The sequence below is a fragment of the Pelophylax lessonae genome, assembly GCF_965119305.1.
Source record: "Pelophylax lessonae genome assembly, chromosome: 2".
Taxonomy (NCBI): domain Eukaryota; kingdom Metazoa; phylum Chordata; class Amphibia; order Anura; family Ranidae; genus Pelophylax; species Pelophylax lessonae.
Genome location: NC_138769.1, coordinates 175,204,365 through 175,220,617, shown reverse-complemented (window position 1 = coordinate 175,220,617; position 16,253 = coordinate 175,204,365). Strand labels below are relative to the sequence as shown.

At 44.9% G+C, this 16,253-nt stretch overlaps 1 protein-coding gene across 3 annotated transcripts in view; it reads right to left on the bottom strand.

Annotated features, from left to right (window-relative positions):
• PHKA2 (phosphorylase kinase regulatory subunit alpha 2) overlaps positions 1-16,253 on the bottom strand; it is a 187,671-nt gene that overhangs the window by 81,815 nt on the left and 89,603 nt on the right. For all 3 annotated transcript variants that reach the window (XM_082247709.1, XM_082247711.1, XM_082247710.1), the window contains exons 11-14: positions 15,634-15,756; positions 834-929; positions 547-654; positions 329-407 (exon numbers count right to left, since the gene is read on the bottom strand). In XM_082247709.1, coding sequence (XP_082103835.1) covers positions 329-407; positions 547-654; positions 834-929; positions 15,634-15,756 — 406 coding nt within the window. The remainder of the gene's footprint in view (positions 1-328; positions 408-546; positions 655-833; positions 930-15,633; positions 15,757-16,253) is intronic.

Here is a 16,253-nt window from a genome sequence, read left to right as displayed (position 1 = left end):
TCAGCATAACAACCAGGCAACTAACAGCTTTTTTGAGTAAAAATCGAATTAATTGGATTCATTCCAGATTATTTTTTGTGCAGATTATGCAAAGCATAAAAAAGGTGCAGACTGTAAAATATAAACATCCTTACTAATAAATCTTTAAACCAGCACATATCTTTTAGATTGTAAGCTCTAACGAGCGGGGCCCTCCAATTCCTTCTGTATTGAATTATATTGTAACTGTATTGTTTGCCTTCAAGTTGTAAAGCACTGTGCAAACTGTTGGTGCTATATAAATCTTGTATAATAATAATAATAATATTAATAATAAGAAGAAGAATACCTTGCACTACAACATCAGGCTTAAAACCAGTTGAAAATCTTCTATTTAGAGGGTCGATTTCTCCAGGAGCTACAAATCCCTGAAAACCAAGAGCACAAACAGACCTTAACAAATGAACTGAATATTTTATATATATATATATATATATATATATATATATATATATATATATATTTATTTATTTATTTATTTATTTATTTTTTCTTTTTGTGGGGTACCTCAGCAAGAAGAGATCCCAGAATATAAAGAGACTGTCCCCACAAATGTGGCGTCTTCCCCAAGGGAATACGATCAACTGTATGGGGGTTGTGATGCTCCTCTTCTATCTAAAGAGACAAATTAAAAGTGGAACATCATCTGCAGTGAATTATGCTGTTTTTTTTTAAATTATAATTCCATTAAAAAAGACTTGAATATTTTCTATAAAACAGTAAAGTTCTCTGTTTATTAAACAGATTGATTAATGAACATTAAACTTTATACAGTATGTGATCATGTTTATTACCTTATCATATGGGACTGCATACAGTTCAGGCACCAGGTGAATTCCATGTTTACCTCGAATTATTATCCCTTCTAGGGCCTCTCTGTATTCCTGCACCTTTAAAGCATAAGAGAGAAAACATACATATTTCACATAATCATAATTATATCTTTATATTTTATTTATGTGGCTCTTGGCAAATAAACAGTCTCTGTACAAATAAATACACGTGGGTGGGTGTGTTTTACATTGCATAATATCGCTTGTTAAATTGTAACACCTACTCAGCATTTTATAGTTAGCTTTGTCCCTATGTACTATGTTACATTCAGCACCATCTGCTGTTTAGTTTTATTACTACTTTTATGGTGGTGGTGGTTTTGTAACATACAGTAAATATATATATATATATATATATATATATATATACATATATATATATATATATATATATATATATATATATATATATTAGTGATCGACCAATATAGTTTTTTTATTGCCGATACCGATATTATGGTCATCGCGTATCGGTATTGGCCGATATTGGCCGATATTTTCGTACATTTAAAAAAATGTTCATTTATTATTTTTTTTTTTTTTACTTCACAGGTACTCTTGTGGGGGGATCTGGGGGTCTAAAAGACCCCAAACCCCTCCTATGCACTTAACCTCCCTGGCGGTATGATTCTTTCCGATTTTAGGTGCTGAAAGCGGTACCATTATTTTGCATGTAATTCTTAAGAATGAGCAGCCCAAACCAACTATTTACATATTATTTTCTTTTACTGTGCTTTCTTCTTTATAACATCTCGGGTATGATAAAGTTTGAAACACAAAATAATAAATTATAATATAATAAATAACTATAAATAAGTTAAAGTATGTATGTATATATATATATATACTGTATATATATATATATATATATATATATATATATACATAAAAAGTACAGTAAAACTGCAGGAAAGGGCACTGGGGGGCAAACAAATGTGAATTTATTTTATTTTGTAAAGTATCAGTGTGTTTGGTGTGTTTTACTTTTTGAATTTGCTGCCGGTTCCACCCCCCTGCGAGCGTCACGTCGCCGGAGACGGAAGCCGGGGGCACACAGAGCATCAGGAGGAAGATCTGCCGCCGCACACTGCCAGGATACATCGCTGGATCCCGGGGACAAGGTGAGTACCCTCTCTTCCAGGATCCAGCGATCTTCCTAGCGGTACCCCGAGTGTGGCTCGGGGTTACCACTTTTGGCACTAAAATTTAACCCCGAGCCACACTCTGGAAAACCGCTAGGAAGGTTAAAAGCATTCAAAATGCCAAGTTTGGCTCTTTTGAATGCTGTCATTTTTTTGAATCTGGCGCCGAGTACCTGGAAGTGATGTAATGACATAATTTCCGGGTTTTGCATGGAGACCCGATCACAGCCAAATTCAGCTTTGATCGGGTCTTCGGCGACCGTGCAGGCTGGTTGCCCGGGTCTCCCGGTGGGTGGACTTCCCCTCCCGCTCCTTGTAATGACAGTTGAGCGGCTTCTCAGCCGCATCGGTTGTCATTGCAAGACAGCCGACCGTGGGCTATGGATCCAGATACCAGGGTGGTGCCTCTAGCTGCAGGCATCACTCCGGTACATGCACTTTTGGAAATATCGGCAATATCGGTAACCTCAAGGGCCGATTCGGATATATTGGAGAAAGTACATATCGGCCCTCGATATATCGGCTTTGCCGATAATTGGTCGATACCTAATATATATATATATATATATATATATATATATATATATATATATACACATATACACACATACAGTACTGTGCAAAAGTTTTAGGTAGGTGTGAAAAAATGCTTTAAATTAAGAATGCTTTCAGAGATAGAAGTGTTATAAGTTTATTTTTACAAAAAGGGAAGTAAACAAACAGAATGGAAATTCAAAGCAAATCAATATTTGGTGTACCTACCTTTTTCCTTTTAAACAACCTCAATTCTACACTTGCACACAGTTTGCAAAGGAACTCAGCAGGTAGGTTGTTCCAAACATCTTGGAGAACTCACCAAAAGATCTTCTGTGGATGTAGGCTGCCTCAAATCCTTCTGTCTCTTCATGTAATCCCATACAGACTCGATAAGGATGAGATCAGGGCTCTGTGGGGGCCAAACCATCACTTCCAGGACTCCCTGTTCTTCTTTATACTGAAGATAGTTCCTAATGAGAATGCTAAGAAATACAGGCAGATACTTATCCTTCATACCATCAGGGAGGTGTGTGATTGGCCCCAAATGTATTCTGCAGCAGGACAACGACTCCCAACATACAGCCAATGTCATAGGTGTAAAGAGGAACAAGGAGTCCTGGAAGTGATGGTTTGGCCCCCACAGAGCCCAAATCTCAACACCATGGAGTTTGACTGGGATTACATGAAGAGACAGAAGGATTTGAGGCAGCCTACATCCACAGAAGAACTGTGGTTAGTTCTCCAAGATTTGTGGAACAACCTACCTGCCGAGTTCCTTCAAAAACTGTGTGCAAGTCTACCTAGAAGAAATAAGGTTGTTTTGAAGGCAAAGGGTGGTCACAGCAAAATGGGATTTTTGACTTACCGTAAAATCCATTTCTCTGATTTTCATTTACGGACACAGCTCCTGATCTTCATACCCATTGGGTTATACTGCCCCCTACAGGAGTAGGACACTAGGCAGAAAAAGAATCTGGCTACGCCTATGGGCAGTCCCAGGGGGTATACTTCGTCTCTCTGCTACAGGTACTCAGTTTTGTTACAAGCAGTGTCAGAAGGGGTGGGAGCGGTGTTTGTCAATGAACATCAGAGAAATGGATTTTACAGTAAGTCAAAAAAAACATTTTCTCTCTTTCGTTCATTGATGGAAACAGCTCCTGATCTTAAAAACCATTGGGTCATCCCAAAGCAGTGTTAAACTTGAGGGGTGGGAACAGCAAAAAAATCCCCAAGGCTTAACAGTAGCCAACCAGGCAACAGGAGCTCAACCAAAAAAAACTGGAGCCCACCTGAAACAAACAATATACCCTCAAAGAGGATTTAGTCCTCTAAACAGCAGCCAGCAAAACCTTGAAGCCAAAGGAAGCATCCGGAGATGCCAACACATCCACTTTATAGAACTTTGTGAAAGTGTGCACCGGCGACCAGGTGACCGCCTTGCAAACCTGCATCACTGACGCCTGATGACAGAAGACCCAGGAGGCACTAAGTGCCCGAGTAGAGTGTGCCTTGACAGGGAGAGGGGGAACCTGACCCTTGACGGAATAGGCCTGAACCACCGTCTATCCGATCCATCTGGAAATGGTCGCAGAGGAAGTGGACAACCCTTTACGAGGCCCATCTGTGAGCACAAATAGTGAGTCTAATTTCCTAAAAGACCCCGTACCTGCCAGGTACACCCTAATCGCCTGGATCTCATCCAAGGCATGCAAGCAATTTCCTTTGGATGTTTCAGCCTGGGACACAGGCAAGGCAACACAATGTCTTCATTCAAATGACAATCAGAGACATCCTTTGGAAGAAACAACAGACAGGGGCGCAGAACCACCTTGTCTCTGTGAATCACCAAGTAAGGCGAACAACAGGATAACGCCACCAGTTCCGACAACCTGTGCACCAAGGTGATAGCCAGCAAAACAGTCACCTTCTGAGACAGCATAAGCAAGGGAATCTCCCGAAGATTCACAAGGGGAGGCTTCTGGAGGACCGAAAGCACCAAATTGAGGTCCCAAGGCGGCAATGGAGACCGCACTGGAGGAACCAAATGTCGGACAACCTGAAGAAAGATACGCACCAGGGAGTGTGTGGCCAAGGGATGTTGGAAAAAGACCGCCAAAGCCGACACCTGGCCCTTGATGGTACTCAAGGCCAATTTCTGTTCAACCCCCCATTGAAGACAGGTCAAGATCCCAGCCACCGAGAAGTGGCGAGGATGAACCTCGAGAGACTCAAACCACGCAATGTACGTCTTCAATGTACGATGATAGATCTTCCTAGAAGGAAATTTTCTAGCTTTTAACAGTATTGGAATCACCGACTCAGATAAACCTCTATCCATCAGCACCTGCCGTTCAACAGTCAAGCAGTCAAAGCTAGCGACTGTAAAGCAGGGTGGAAGATTGGTATTTGGGACAGTAGATCCTCCCTGAGGGGAAGCTTCCAAGGAAAGACGGTGACCAGCTGCACCAGATCTGCGTACCAAGCCCGGCGAGGCCAGTCCGGAGCTACTAAGATGACCGGAATCCCTTCTGCCTCAATCCTGCGTAGAAGCCTTGGCAGAAGCTTGAGAGGAGGAAAGGTGTAAATCAGACGATACTGACCCCATGGGGCCACCAGTGTGTCTGTGGCGTCCGCCAGAGGATCCCGTGATCGAGCCTCAAACTTCTGCACCTTTCTGTTGAGCCGAGATACCACTGGAGACACAACTGATGAAACACCACCGGATGAAGAGACCACTCTCCTTGGTCTAACGCCTGCCGACTGAGGTAATCAGCATGACAGTTTCCCACCCTGGGAATGTGTACAATGGAGGGGGCTGGAATGAACCGTTCTGCCCACCTTAGAATGCCGGCTACCTCCAGAGCCGACAGGACACTTCTTGTGCCCCCTTGGTGATTGACATAAGCCACAGCCGTGGCATTGTCCGATTGAATGTGCACTGGATATCCCTGAAGATGATCTGTCCAATGGTCCAGGCACAGTCTGATCGCTCGGAGCAGAGAGACTGTGGATTCTTGTCCTATGTGGCCAGAATCTCCCTTTGCATGGACCTCGTACGGAACTGTGCAAACGGAACTGCTTCGAAGGTAGATACCATCAGGCCCAGCACCTGCATGCAAGTCCGGAGGGATGGCCATCTGCTGGACAGCAGCAGACGAATTGCAGCCTGCAATTTCTGGAATTTGTCCAGAGGAAGGAGCACTAAGGCCGAGTTCAGAGTCAGACCCAAATAGTCCAGCTTTGTGGAAGGAACCAGAGCAGACTTCTGAAAATTCAGAATCCAGCCGAACTCCTCAGAGTTCATATGGAGATTTCCAGGTTTTCAACCCGAGCCGTAGGGGACTTCGCTCGCAGAAGGAGGTCGTCCAAGTAGCCCAGTACCACGATCCCCCGTTGGCGTAACAATGCTAGCACCGGGGCTAACACTTTTTTTAAGAGGAGCAAAGGCGAGACCAACGGGTAACGCCACAAATAGATAATGCTCCTCTCCCACGGCAAAGCGGAGGAAGCGCTAGTGACCGGAACATATTGAAATGTGAAGGTAAGCATCCTTGATGTCGATAGAGGCAAGAAAGTCCCGCTGATGCAGGACTCCATCCTGAACTTCTGCACCCGCACAAAGCAGTTCAGCGCCTTCGGGTCTAGGATTGGACGCATTTGGCCTTCTTTCCTGGGAACTGTAAACAGGTTTGAGTAAAAACCCTGAAAATCTTCCGAAGTTGGAACCGGGACAATCACCCCTTGAAGCAACAGGTCTTGTACTGCCCCAAACAGACCCTATAAACCGTCTGGGGATAGGAGCAAGTTGGAAGGAAAGAACCATGCCTGGGGACAAGAGTGGAACTCGATCTTGTACCCGAACTGAATGACTTAGTGGACCCACTTGTCTTGTATCAGGGAAGTCCACGGGTCCAGGAAACCAAGGGAGACGCCCTCCCACCCCTGATACGGGTGAGAGAGCATCTTCATGCTGAAGGAGCCTTTTTCGCGGATCTGGAGAAGCCTGCTCTTGGCTTGCCAGACCAGGTTCATTTGGATCCTCCAGAGGAGGCCCTGAAAGGCTCTAAGCCCTTGTCAGTCGACTCTGAGGGACAAAAAAAACTTCTTATGAGCCGAGAAGGAGGGCCCACGTCTACGACAAGGTTCCTTGCCCTTAGCCTGCGGAAGAAAAGTACTCTTTCCCCCTGTGAGATCTTTAATGATGTCACCCTGGGTAGCCCCAAACAGGCGATCCCCATGAAAGGGGAGATCAGTCAAGGCCTTTTTAGAAGTCTGGTCTGCAGACCAGCATTTGAGTCAAAAGACACGCAGAGGGAGCACTGCCAAAACAGAGAGCCAAGCCACTTGGGGAGCCGCATCCAAAGAGGCATCACAGATGAACTGCAGCCCCTAAACCAGCTGGTCCGCCAGCTAAGTAAAGGCATAGGGGAGCTGTTCCCCTTCCAGGTCACGGCGTAAAAGCTTAGCCTACTCAGTCAGGGTTTGTGACACCAGGGCAATGGTGAATACCGGCCTTAGTGCCCAAAGAGCCAAAGTGTACATATTGCAGGCCACAGCCTCTGCCTTCCTGTCAGCCGGATCCTTAAAGGCCGGGGACTCTTCAACCAGAATCATAGTTGCCTTGTACAATCTGGAAACTGGAGGGTCCACCACCGGTGTAACAGTCTACTTCTTAATAAGGGACTCCTCCAGGGGGTAAAGCTTAGTAAATCGCTTAGGGACCCCAAGGGGACGCTTTGGTTGTCCTCACTATTTAGCGACAATTCTGTCAATATAGGCGGGGAAAAGAAATACCTATGCCCCTCTGGATGGCTTGTGAGTGCCAAAGGGAACCTGCACCTCTGTCGCAGCTGCAGCTGCCTCCTCCATCTTCAAGGTCTCACGCACAGATACGATCAGTGCTTCCACCAGCACCTTTTAGTGAGCGGTTGCAGATGTGGAGGAATCATCCTCATTACCTGAGGACTCCAAGCGCGTGGTCGCAGACTCAGCAGGGTGACCCACATCCGCGGTGGCTTTTTGCTAGCCCGTTGCCAAAAAGTCACCCCCCACCCGGAACACAAAGGACTTCAGGACTGCCGCCAGTGCATCCATGGATGGTTGGGACCTGGAGGGCCCCACAGCCTCAAAGAGGGTGTCAGGTGGGGAGACATGCTCCAAAGACTCCATGGGTCACCACGGAGACCCCACAAAAAGTGTAAAACACTGCAAGCGACAACCCCCACCACGCTGGCAGGACTACTCAATCGAGAGGCACAAAGCACCAAGCGATCCTCAGCAAAGAGGGAGAGAACCCCACCACTCACCACCCAGCAGAAACAGGCACCTGCAGCCATCAGTATAATCTGCATTCCAAGAGCGGCAATCAGGAAGTGAAAAGACCCAGGAGCCAGCAACAGGGGATGAAATGTCATAGCCGCTGCTATTTTCAATGGCAAACCATAGCCACAGGACTACAGAAACATGGCCGCTGTGCATAGAAACACAACACAGGCTACAGCAAAATGGCGGCCTCGAGCGGCATCACGAGGCTCCTAGGGACCCAGGAGGGATCCATAGGCCTCAAGGACAGGCAGGATGGGGGGCCCTGACAGGAGCCCCTACCAGGTACAATCCCCCCCACACAGTCGATCGTCCGGTAGCCAGTGGCGCATTCCCCCCGGCCCCCATCACCAGCATAGCCTCCTGCCCCCATCCCAGGAGGTGGACCAGACCACCCAAACAGCCCCAGCATAAGTGGATGTGGGGGGTTAGATGAGGGACAGATGAAATGGGGGTGCCTGACGGGAAGGAGTGGAACCTGGGGGTCCAACTGTCTCAAGGAGGGGCCCACGTCCTCCCGAAAAACCCTCCAGGGGGAGAGAGCTAATCACCATACTAGGAACCAGGCGGGCACTGCTGCAGACAGAACCCCTCGCCATTGAAATGGGGAGCTGTCAGCCAGGAGAAACGCTGCTGTTTGGGCCGAGACTCGGTCGTATGCAACCTCGCGAGGCATTTAACTCGCAGGCCAACCCCCGTCCAGTGGGGCTAAGTCGCAGCTGGCCTAGCATGGAGCTGAGGTCTGTGCACGCTCACTGGCCAGACTGGGGTCACCACTGGATCTAGATTATCCAGCCCATCACCCAGTCCGGCAGTTGACTGTAGCTCTCACAGGAAAAAAACAGGAGAAAATATTTTTATCAAAAAGGAAAAAATTTGCCAGGACCAGTGATCCCAGCAAGGAACTAGATCCTTACTCCTGACTAGGCAGAAAAAAAAGTACCTATAGCAGAGAGAGGAAGTATAGCCCCCCTCCCCCCCCCCCCCCCAGGACTGCCCATCGGCATAGTCAGATTATTTTTCTGCCTAGTGTCCTACTCCTGTAGAGGGCAGTATAACCCAATGGTTATGAAGATTAGGAGCTGTGTCCATCAATGAACAAAAGAGAATATTGATTTGATTTAGATTTTTCTTCTGTTTACTCACTTTCCATTTTGTAAATTAAAAAAAAAAAACAATTAAAACTTTTTATAGCATTTCTTCATAACTGCCTAAAACTTTTACACAATACTGTATACAATAGCAAAAGTGTGCCTGCGATGATAACAGAAGGAAAGCACCAAAGTAAGTATTGATAAAGTGATGGTGAACGCCGTGGCATGTATCAGTGTAGTCGTGGCAACTGCAAAGGCAGTTGAAGTGGGGAGATGTGCGAGAGGTGGTTAGCACAGTGGGGGAGGATAGGGGTTATTTGCAGTGATTAAACTAGGGGTTTGTGTGCAGGTGTGCTCTGCAGAGAGGAGGTTGGTGGTCAGCTGCGGTGGTGAGGGCACAGTGATGAGGATGTTTTAGGCAAGATGGTGAGAAGGAAAAGGGGGCAGGCACAGTGGTGGTGGTAGGGGGGCTGGTGTAGTGGTGTGGGGGGATGGTTGCAGCAAAAATATACTCAGTGAATTCAATCCAGTCATGTCTCCTTTGCAATATAGAGTGCCAATGGGCTATTTGGAACATTCATCTGAGCATTTTATTGCTGTGTGTTTTTGCCCTGGTATTGTAGCACTATATCACTGTGAGTAGAATGTCTAGTTATGTCTAAGAGGCTTACACTATGGGAAGAAACAGCAATAAGTATGTGTAATGGAACGACGACCCACACTGTGTTTGTGGGCTTCCGCAAGTATACGGCTTCCTCCAGTCTTGAACATAGATATCAGATATTACAGCCGCCCTACATACAAAACTAGCCTGAACTTAGGTTGTATAGAACTGGGACCTTTATTGAACAACTCACACCGAATATATACAGCCAGGTCCATAAATATTGGGACATCGACACAATTCTAATCTTTTTGGCTCTATACTCCACCACAATGGATTTAAAATGAAACAAATAAGATGTGTTTTAACTGCAGACTTTCAGCTTTAATTTGAGGGTATTTACATCCAAATCTTTTTAATACTTGTTTGCAAATCCTTTGCAAATCCTTTGCAGTCAATTACAGCCTGAAGTCTGGAATGCATAGACATCACCAGACGTTGGGTTTCATACCTGGTGATGCTCTGCCAGGCCAATACTGCAACTGTCTTCAGTTCCTGCTTGTTCTTGGGGCATTTTCCCTTCAGTTTTGTCTTCAGCAAGTGAAATGCATGCTCAGTCGGATTCAGGTCGGGTGATTGACTTGACCATTGCATAACATTCCACTTCTTTCCCTTAAAAAACTCTTTGGTTGATTTCGCAGTATGCTTCGGGTCATTGTCCATCTGCACTGTGAAGCGCTGTCCAATGAGTTCTGAAGCATTTGGCTGAATATGAGCAGATATTATTTCCTAAAACACTTCAGAATTAATCCTGCTGCTTTTGTCAGCAGTCACATCATCAATAAATATAAGAGAACCAGTTCCATAGGCAGCCATACATGCCCATGCAATGGCACTACCACCACCATGCTTCACTGATGAGGTGGTATGCTTTGGATCATGAGCAGTTCCATTCCTTCTCCAAACTCTTCTCTTCCCATCACTCTGGTACAAGTTGATCTTGGTCTCATCTGTACATAGGATGTTGTTCCAGAACTGTGAAGGCTTTTTTAGATGTTGTTTGGCAAACTCTTATCTGGCCTTCCTGTTTTTGATGCCCACCAATGGTTTACATCTTGTGGTGAACCCTCAGTATTCACTCTGGTGAAGTCTTCTCTTGATTGTTGACTTTGACACACATACACCTACCTCCTGGAGAGTGTTCTTGATTTATCCAACTGTTGTGAAGGGTGTTTTCTTCACCAGGGAAAGAATTGTTCGGTCACCCCCCACAGTTGTTTTCCGTGGTTTTCTGGGTCTTCCTAATGTTTTTGCTATCTCTTTAATGGGTTGGTTTGTTTTGTTTTTTCACCCTAATGATGGCTTGCTTCACTGATAGTGACAGCTCTTTAGATCTCATATTGAGATTTGACAGCAACAGATTCCAAATGCAAATAGCACACTTGAAATGAACTCTGGATCTTTTATCTGCTCCTTGTAAATGAGATAATGAGGGAATAACACACACCTGGTCATGGAACAGCTGAGCAGCCAATTGTCCCGTTATTTTTGGTCCCTTAAAAAGTGGGAGGCACATATAAAAACCATTGTAATTCCTACACCTTTCACCTGATTTGGATGTAAATACCCTCAAATTAAAGCTGAAAGTCTGCAGTTAAAGCACATCTTTCAAATATATTGTGGTGGTGTATAGAGCCAAAAAGATTAGAATTGTGTCGATGTCCCAATATTTATGAACCTGACTGTACAGGATGGACATCCCCTCCTGATCAGATTACCCCACCAGGTCAGGTGCCTGAGTACATTATCATATGCAGATGAAATTGTATACAAAATATAATTAACCTGAACTAATTATCTAAGGAACCACCAACACAAACAGTATTCTACTTTTCTACCAGTAACTAATAGATGACAATGATTTAATCAACCTGAGCCAATTAACTAGCAGACTGCTGACCTCAAGCTCCTAAAATACAATACACATTATCATACGTGTAAACATAGAACCCACAGTAGATAACAGGTGAGTAAATCAGCATATTCAAGATTGTGTGGAAGACAGGTGGTTGAGCTGATGATATTAGTATCTGCTATGAGTCTGATTGTGTGAAGCAGTCTTCATATGTTTCTTGAGCTATATGTTTGATAAATATTACTGTCCCATTTGAAGCAATTCAAACCATATTCTCAGTGTCCATTAAGTACCTGTTCATCATTTCCTTGGTCACCCTGTGTCCCTTAACGACACAGAGTGACTTGCACATAAGAGGGGCAGAGGGGCCTGAGAGAAGGATTTCTCAACCTCTTGAAGGTAAGCTGGGTTTCACGAACCCCCAAACAAAGTGACTCCCGTCACATCTCTCCACTTTTAGAAGGAGACTAATGCAGGAGGAGACCCAAAAGGGGTTGACTTCTAAGCTAGTCTATAATTCCCGTCCCCCAATGTCTGTATCCACACAGTACCCCAAACAAATTGTCCGGAACACAGCATTACTCACTGGGGAGAAGCGTGGACTGGCCCTTCTCCCGGGAGTCCTTTCAGCCGCTGGAGAGAAGACAGGGTGACAGGGCTCAATTCGTCAGGCTGTTGGGGATCTGGGCCAACTGCCCAGCATCCCTGGGGTATACGAGTGAAGACTGTAGTCCCATCCACTTTCTCATCCTTTGTTAATTGAGGGCAGAGGACAGCAGCACTCTGCCCTGTTGCCAGCTCTTCTGCTGGGTTGGTGTCATATTTCTGGGGCGCCGTCTGCTGCTGGGAAGGGGAGTTAGCTGCTCCATCTTTCTTGCCCTCATCTGGCTGTTGGGACAACCTTTCTCTGGTACCATCTCCCAGGAGCACAGACTCTGGCTGGGGAGAGTTTCCCTCGCTCTTACTGACTGTTGGGGAGGGAGGACGACAACCTCCTCTCCCTTCTCCCCCTGGATCCTGATCTGCTGCTGGGGAGTGGCCCCCACATTCTCACCCTGGGCCTCTGGAACTGCCGCATGTGTGGGGCAGAGGTTTTGGACCCTCTATCCAGTTGTCAGCGCTTCAGGTGGAGAAGTTTTTTGTAACTCCACAGATGCTGCTGGCAGGAAATCCCATGTCCCTGTCAGTGGTGTAGCAGAAACCCACCTACCATCTTGCTCATTGCATTTTGATCGCAAGGACACTCGCACCCACCAGATGTTTTTAACCGTGCAGGCTACCTGAGCACAGTTATTTTTCAACCCTGTAAGTACTTGTCATTGCCATCATAACTACTATGTAAAACTCTAAAGAGTCGTGTTGGAATGTTTTCTTCCTAAAAAACCTTCAAAAATTCATGGTTTTTGTATTGCTTATATTCTCTTATTCATTAGAGTACCGTTTGAACCTTCCCCTGAAGAAGAAGCAAATTTTCCCTTTGGCTTCGAAACATGTTGGGTTTCAGTTCAGACTACCACGGTTGATTTATCTGTCTCTTTTCTTTGCCTGTACTGTTTTTAATTATTAATACATATCTGTGTTTATAATAAAATTTATATTTTTTCAAATACCTTTTTTCATATAATTTCATATATATTATACATTTTATGTGCCTACAAAGTCCCACAAGGGGAACCCCATTTTCTGTGGTGTAGCAGAAAGGTCAGCTGTCTCTCCTCTCTGGGAGCGTGAAGCTGCTGTTGGTGTTGGGCAGAGATCAGTAATGTTAGGCCGTAATGCCAGCTGTTCCGCAGGGAAGTAAACTAAAAAGTCAATGACCTTGCACACATTTTCCTAGGTCACCAATTGTTGCAGGCTGAGGTCAGCAGCGCTATGCCTGGGTGCCCGCTCTTCTGCTGTAGGCTCACTGGGTTGTTCCTTCTCAGTCGAAAAGTCTATGAAATCCCCAGTCTCTGGAATTGCTGAAAGTCCAGGGCACGGGCTAGTGGCCCTTGGGCCCAGTGCCAATACCTTGGCAGATGACTTATCATCCATAACATCCCCTGATAAAAAGTCAATAAAATCTGTGATCTGTGGCTGGGGAATGAGGAAGGCTTCCTCTTCTCCTGTACCTTTATCCTTGTGCTGAGCAGAGTCTATCAGCCGTCTGTAGGCAATCTCCAGATCCCATTCCTGACAGAAACTCCATATCTTCCAGTGCCCAGAGCACTTTTGAGATGCTCAGGATCTCTTCTCTGTAATCCATAATTTCCTCCAACCGCCACTCCAACTCGCTCTCAAAGTCGGGGTCCTCTGACCACTTCTCTAATGACAGCCCCAGGCTGCTTTAGCAAAAGCCTTCCGTTGGGCTGTCATCCGCTATCCATAGGCACACTTGGGCTACATACCAGCGGAGAGCTCTGTAGCTCTCGTCCATCCGCATCTCCGCCTGGACCAGCCTACTTAACTCAGCTTTCCATTCCTTGTGCGGTTTATCTCCCAAAACCATACTGCGACCAGTACCTTTCCTGGATAGAGGGGAGTATTTTTCCCTGGTATCACTGTTAATGGGCTAACTGTGCTGTATTTGCATTTCTCACAACCTCCTTCCGAATTCCTCTTCCATGGCGGCTGGTATCTGTACCTCTCCTTTTCTGGATGTTTGAATGTCCCAGACTTCAGGAAGTATCCCACTGCTGCCACCAATGTAGGGGAACCACAACCCTCACTGTGTTTGTGGGCTTCCGTCAGTATATGGCTTCCTCCAGTCTTGAATATAGATATCAGATATTACAGCCGCCCCACACACAAAATTAGCCTGAACCTAGCTTGTATAGAACTGGGACCTTTATTGAACAACTCACACCAAATATATACATAATAGACATCCCCTCCTGATCAGATTACCCCACCAGGTCAGGTGCCTGATTACATTATCATATGCAGATAAAATTGTATACAAAAATATAATTAACCTGAATGAATTATCTAAGGAACCACGAACACAAATGGTATTCTACTTTTCTACCAGTAACTAATAGATGACAATGATTCAATCAACCTGAGCCAATTAACTAACAGACTGCCGTCCTCGAGCTCCTGAAATACATTACACATTATCTTAAGTGTAAACACAGAACCCACAGTAGATAACAGGTGAGTAAATCAGCATATTCAAATTGTGTGGAAGACAGGTGGTTGACCTGATGATATTAGCATCTGCTATGAGTCTGACTGTGTGAAGCAGTCTTCATATGTTTCTTGAGATATATGGTTGATAAATATTACTGTCCCATTTGAAGTAATCCAAACCATATTCTCGGTGTCCATTAAGTACCTGCCCATCATTTCCTTGGTCACCCGGTGTCCCTAATAGACACAGGGTGACTTATACATAGGAGGGGCCTAGGGAGCTGAGAGAGGGATTTCTCAACCTCTCAAAGGTAAGCTGGGTTCCACGGGCCCCCCAACCAAAGTGACTCCTGTCACAGTATGTGTCCCTGTACACCTGTGTATAAATGCATTTTTGCATAGAACTAGCAACAGGTTCCATTGCTTTGCACAATGCTGTCAGTCAACAGTTTGACAAATGCTTACAAGAAGAAAGAACAGAATGATGACTTTTCAGTGTGCCATTTCTCCTTCATTGTCAATTTGCAGGCAGGAGGTAGATCAGTATCCAAGCTGTACTGCCTAAGTACAGTTGGAAAAATTAGTTAACCAATCAAATGAGTTAATCCAACAGTGTGTATAGCCTGGGATTCAGCCTTAAAATGCTGGCGATTCTGCAATTATAGACCCCAAAGCTAGAAATGCTATTTTAAATAATGATAATAATTGTCATAATCATAGAAGCCACAATCCAGTTTATTTAAAGTGGAACTACACCCTCTTTTGGTTTAAGCAGCCATTTTAGACTGTTTGATCTGCAGTTGCCATGGTGCTGCAAACGTGAACAGCTATGACACCAGCCATTTGATGGCTTGACAATTCAATTGAGAGCTAACATAAGCAACCTATTAACTGTAATAATTATTATCCAAGGCATGCCTTCAATATAACTGTTTTGGGAAACAAGTAAATTGGTGGGTTTAATTTTGCTTTATTGTCCTTTAAGAAAGGGTAATAACAGGTGTTCACCGTGGGGATAAAAACCTTTCCTTCTTACCTGAACTTGGTCTCCATTAAAAATTCCATCAATAATTAGGTATGTCCAGAACACAGGCCACTCACACTCAATGTTCTCAAACAGCTTCAGTTCTGTTGAGTCGTAATGTAATCTGGTTGGGTCCTGAGAATATTTAAAATAAACAATCATTTATTACTAGACATGGTCCAAATGAAGGTAAAGCTACTGTTTTTTTTTTTGCATAAAACTTAGTAGTGGTCCTTATTTTATGTTGTAGACATGCTTCTAGTCTTCCTTTTAGTGGCAACACCACAGCATTTGACAGCCAAATAGGTCTGAAAATGGAAAAAAAAGCTTAGCTCCCATCATGCAATACAAGCTTTTAAGGCTTTTGATGTTTGACGAGGTTAAGATGATACACCAGATATAGGGGCTAATTTCTTGGGCCTCAGACACACAGACATTTAGAGTCTCAGATAAACTCAAATGGCAAAATCACAGTATTTCTGTGTGCCAGAAGCCGCAGGTGGTGCCTACAGCCAGCTTTATAAGTGAATGGCTATACACGGCTGTACTCATGTAAATGCAGATGATCCTGAGCATACTGTAGGTGTTTATCCATGTGTGTACGCTGTATTTCCTGAAGGTGCAAAATCTGC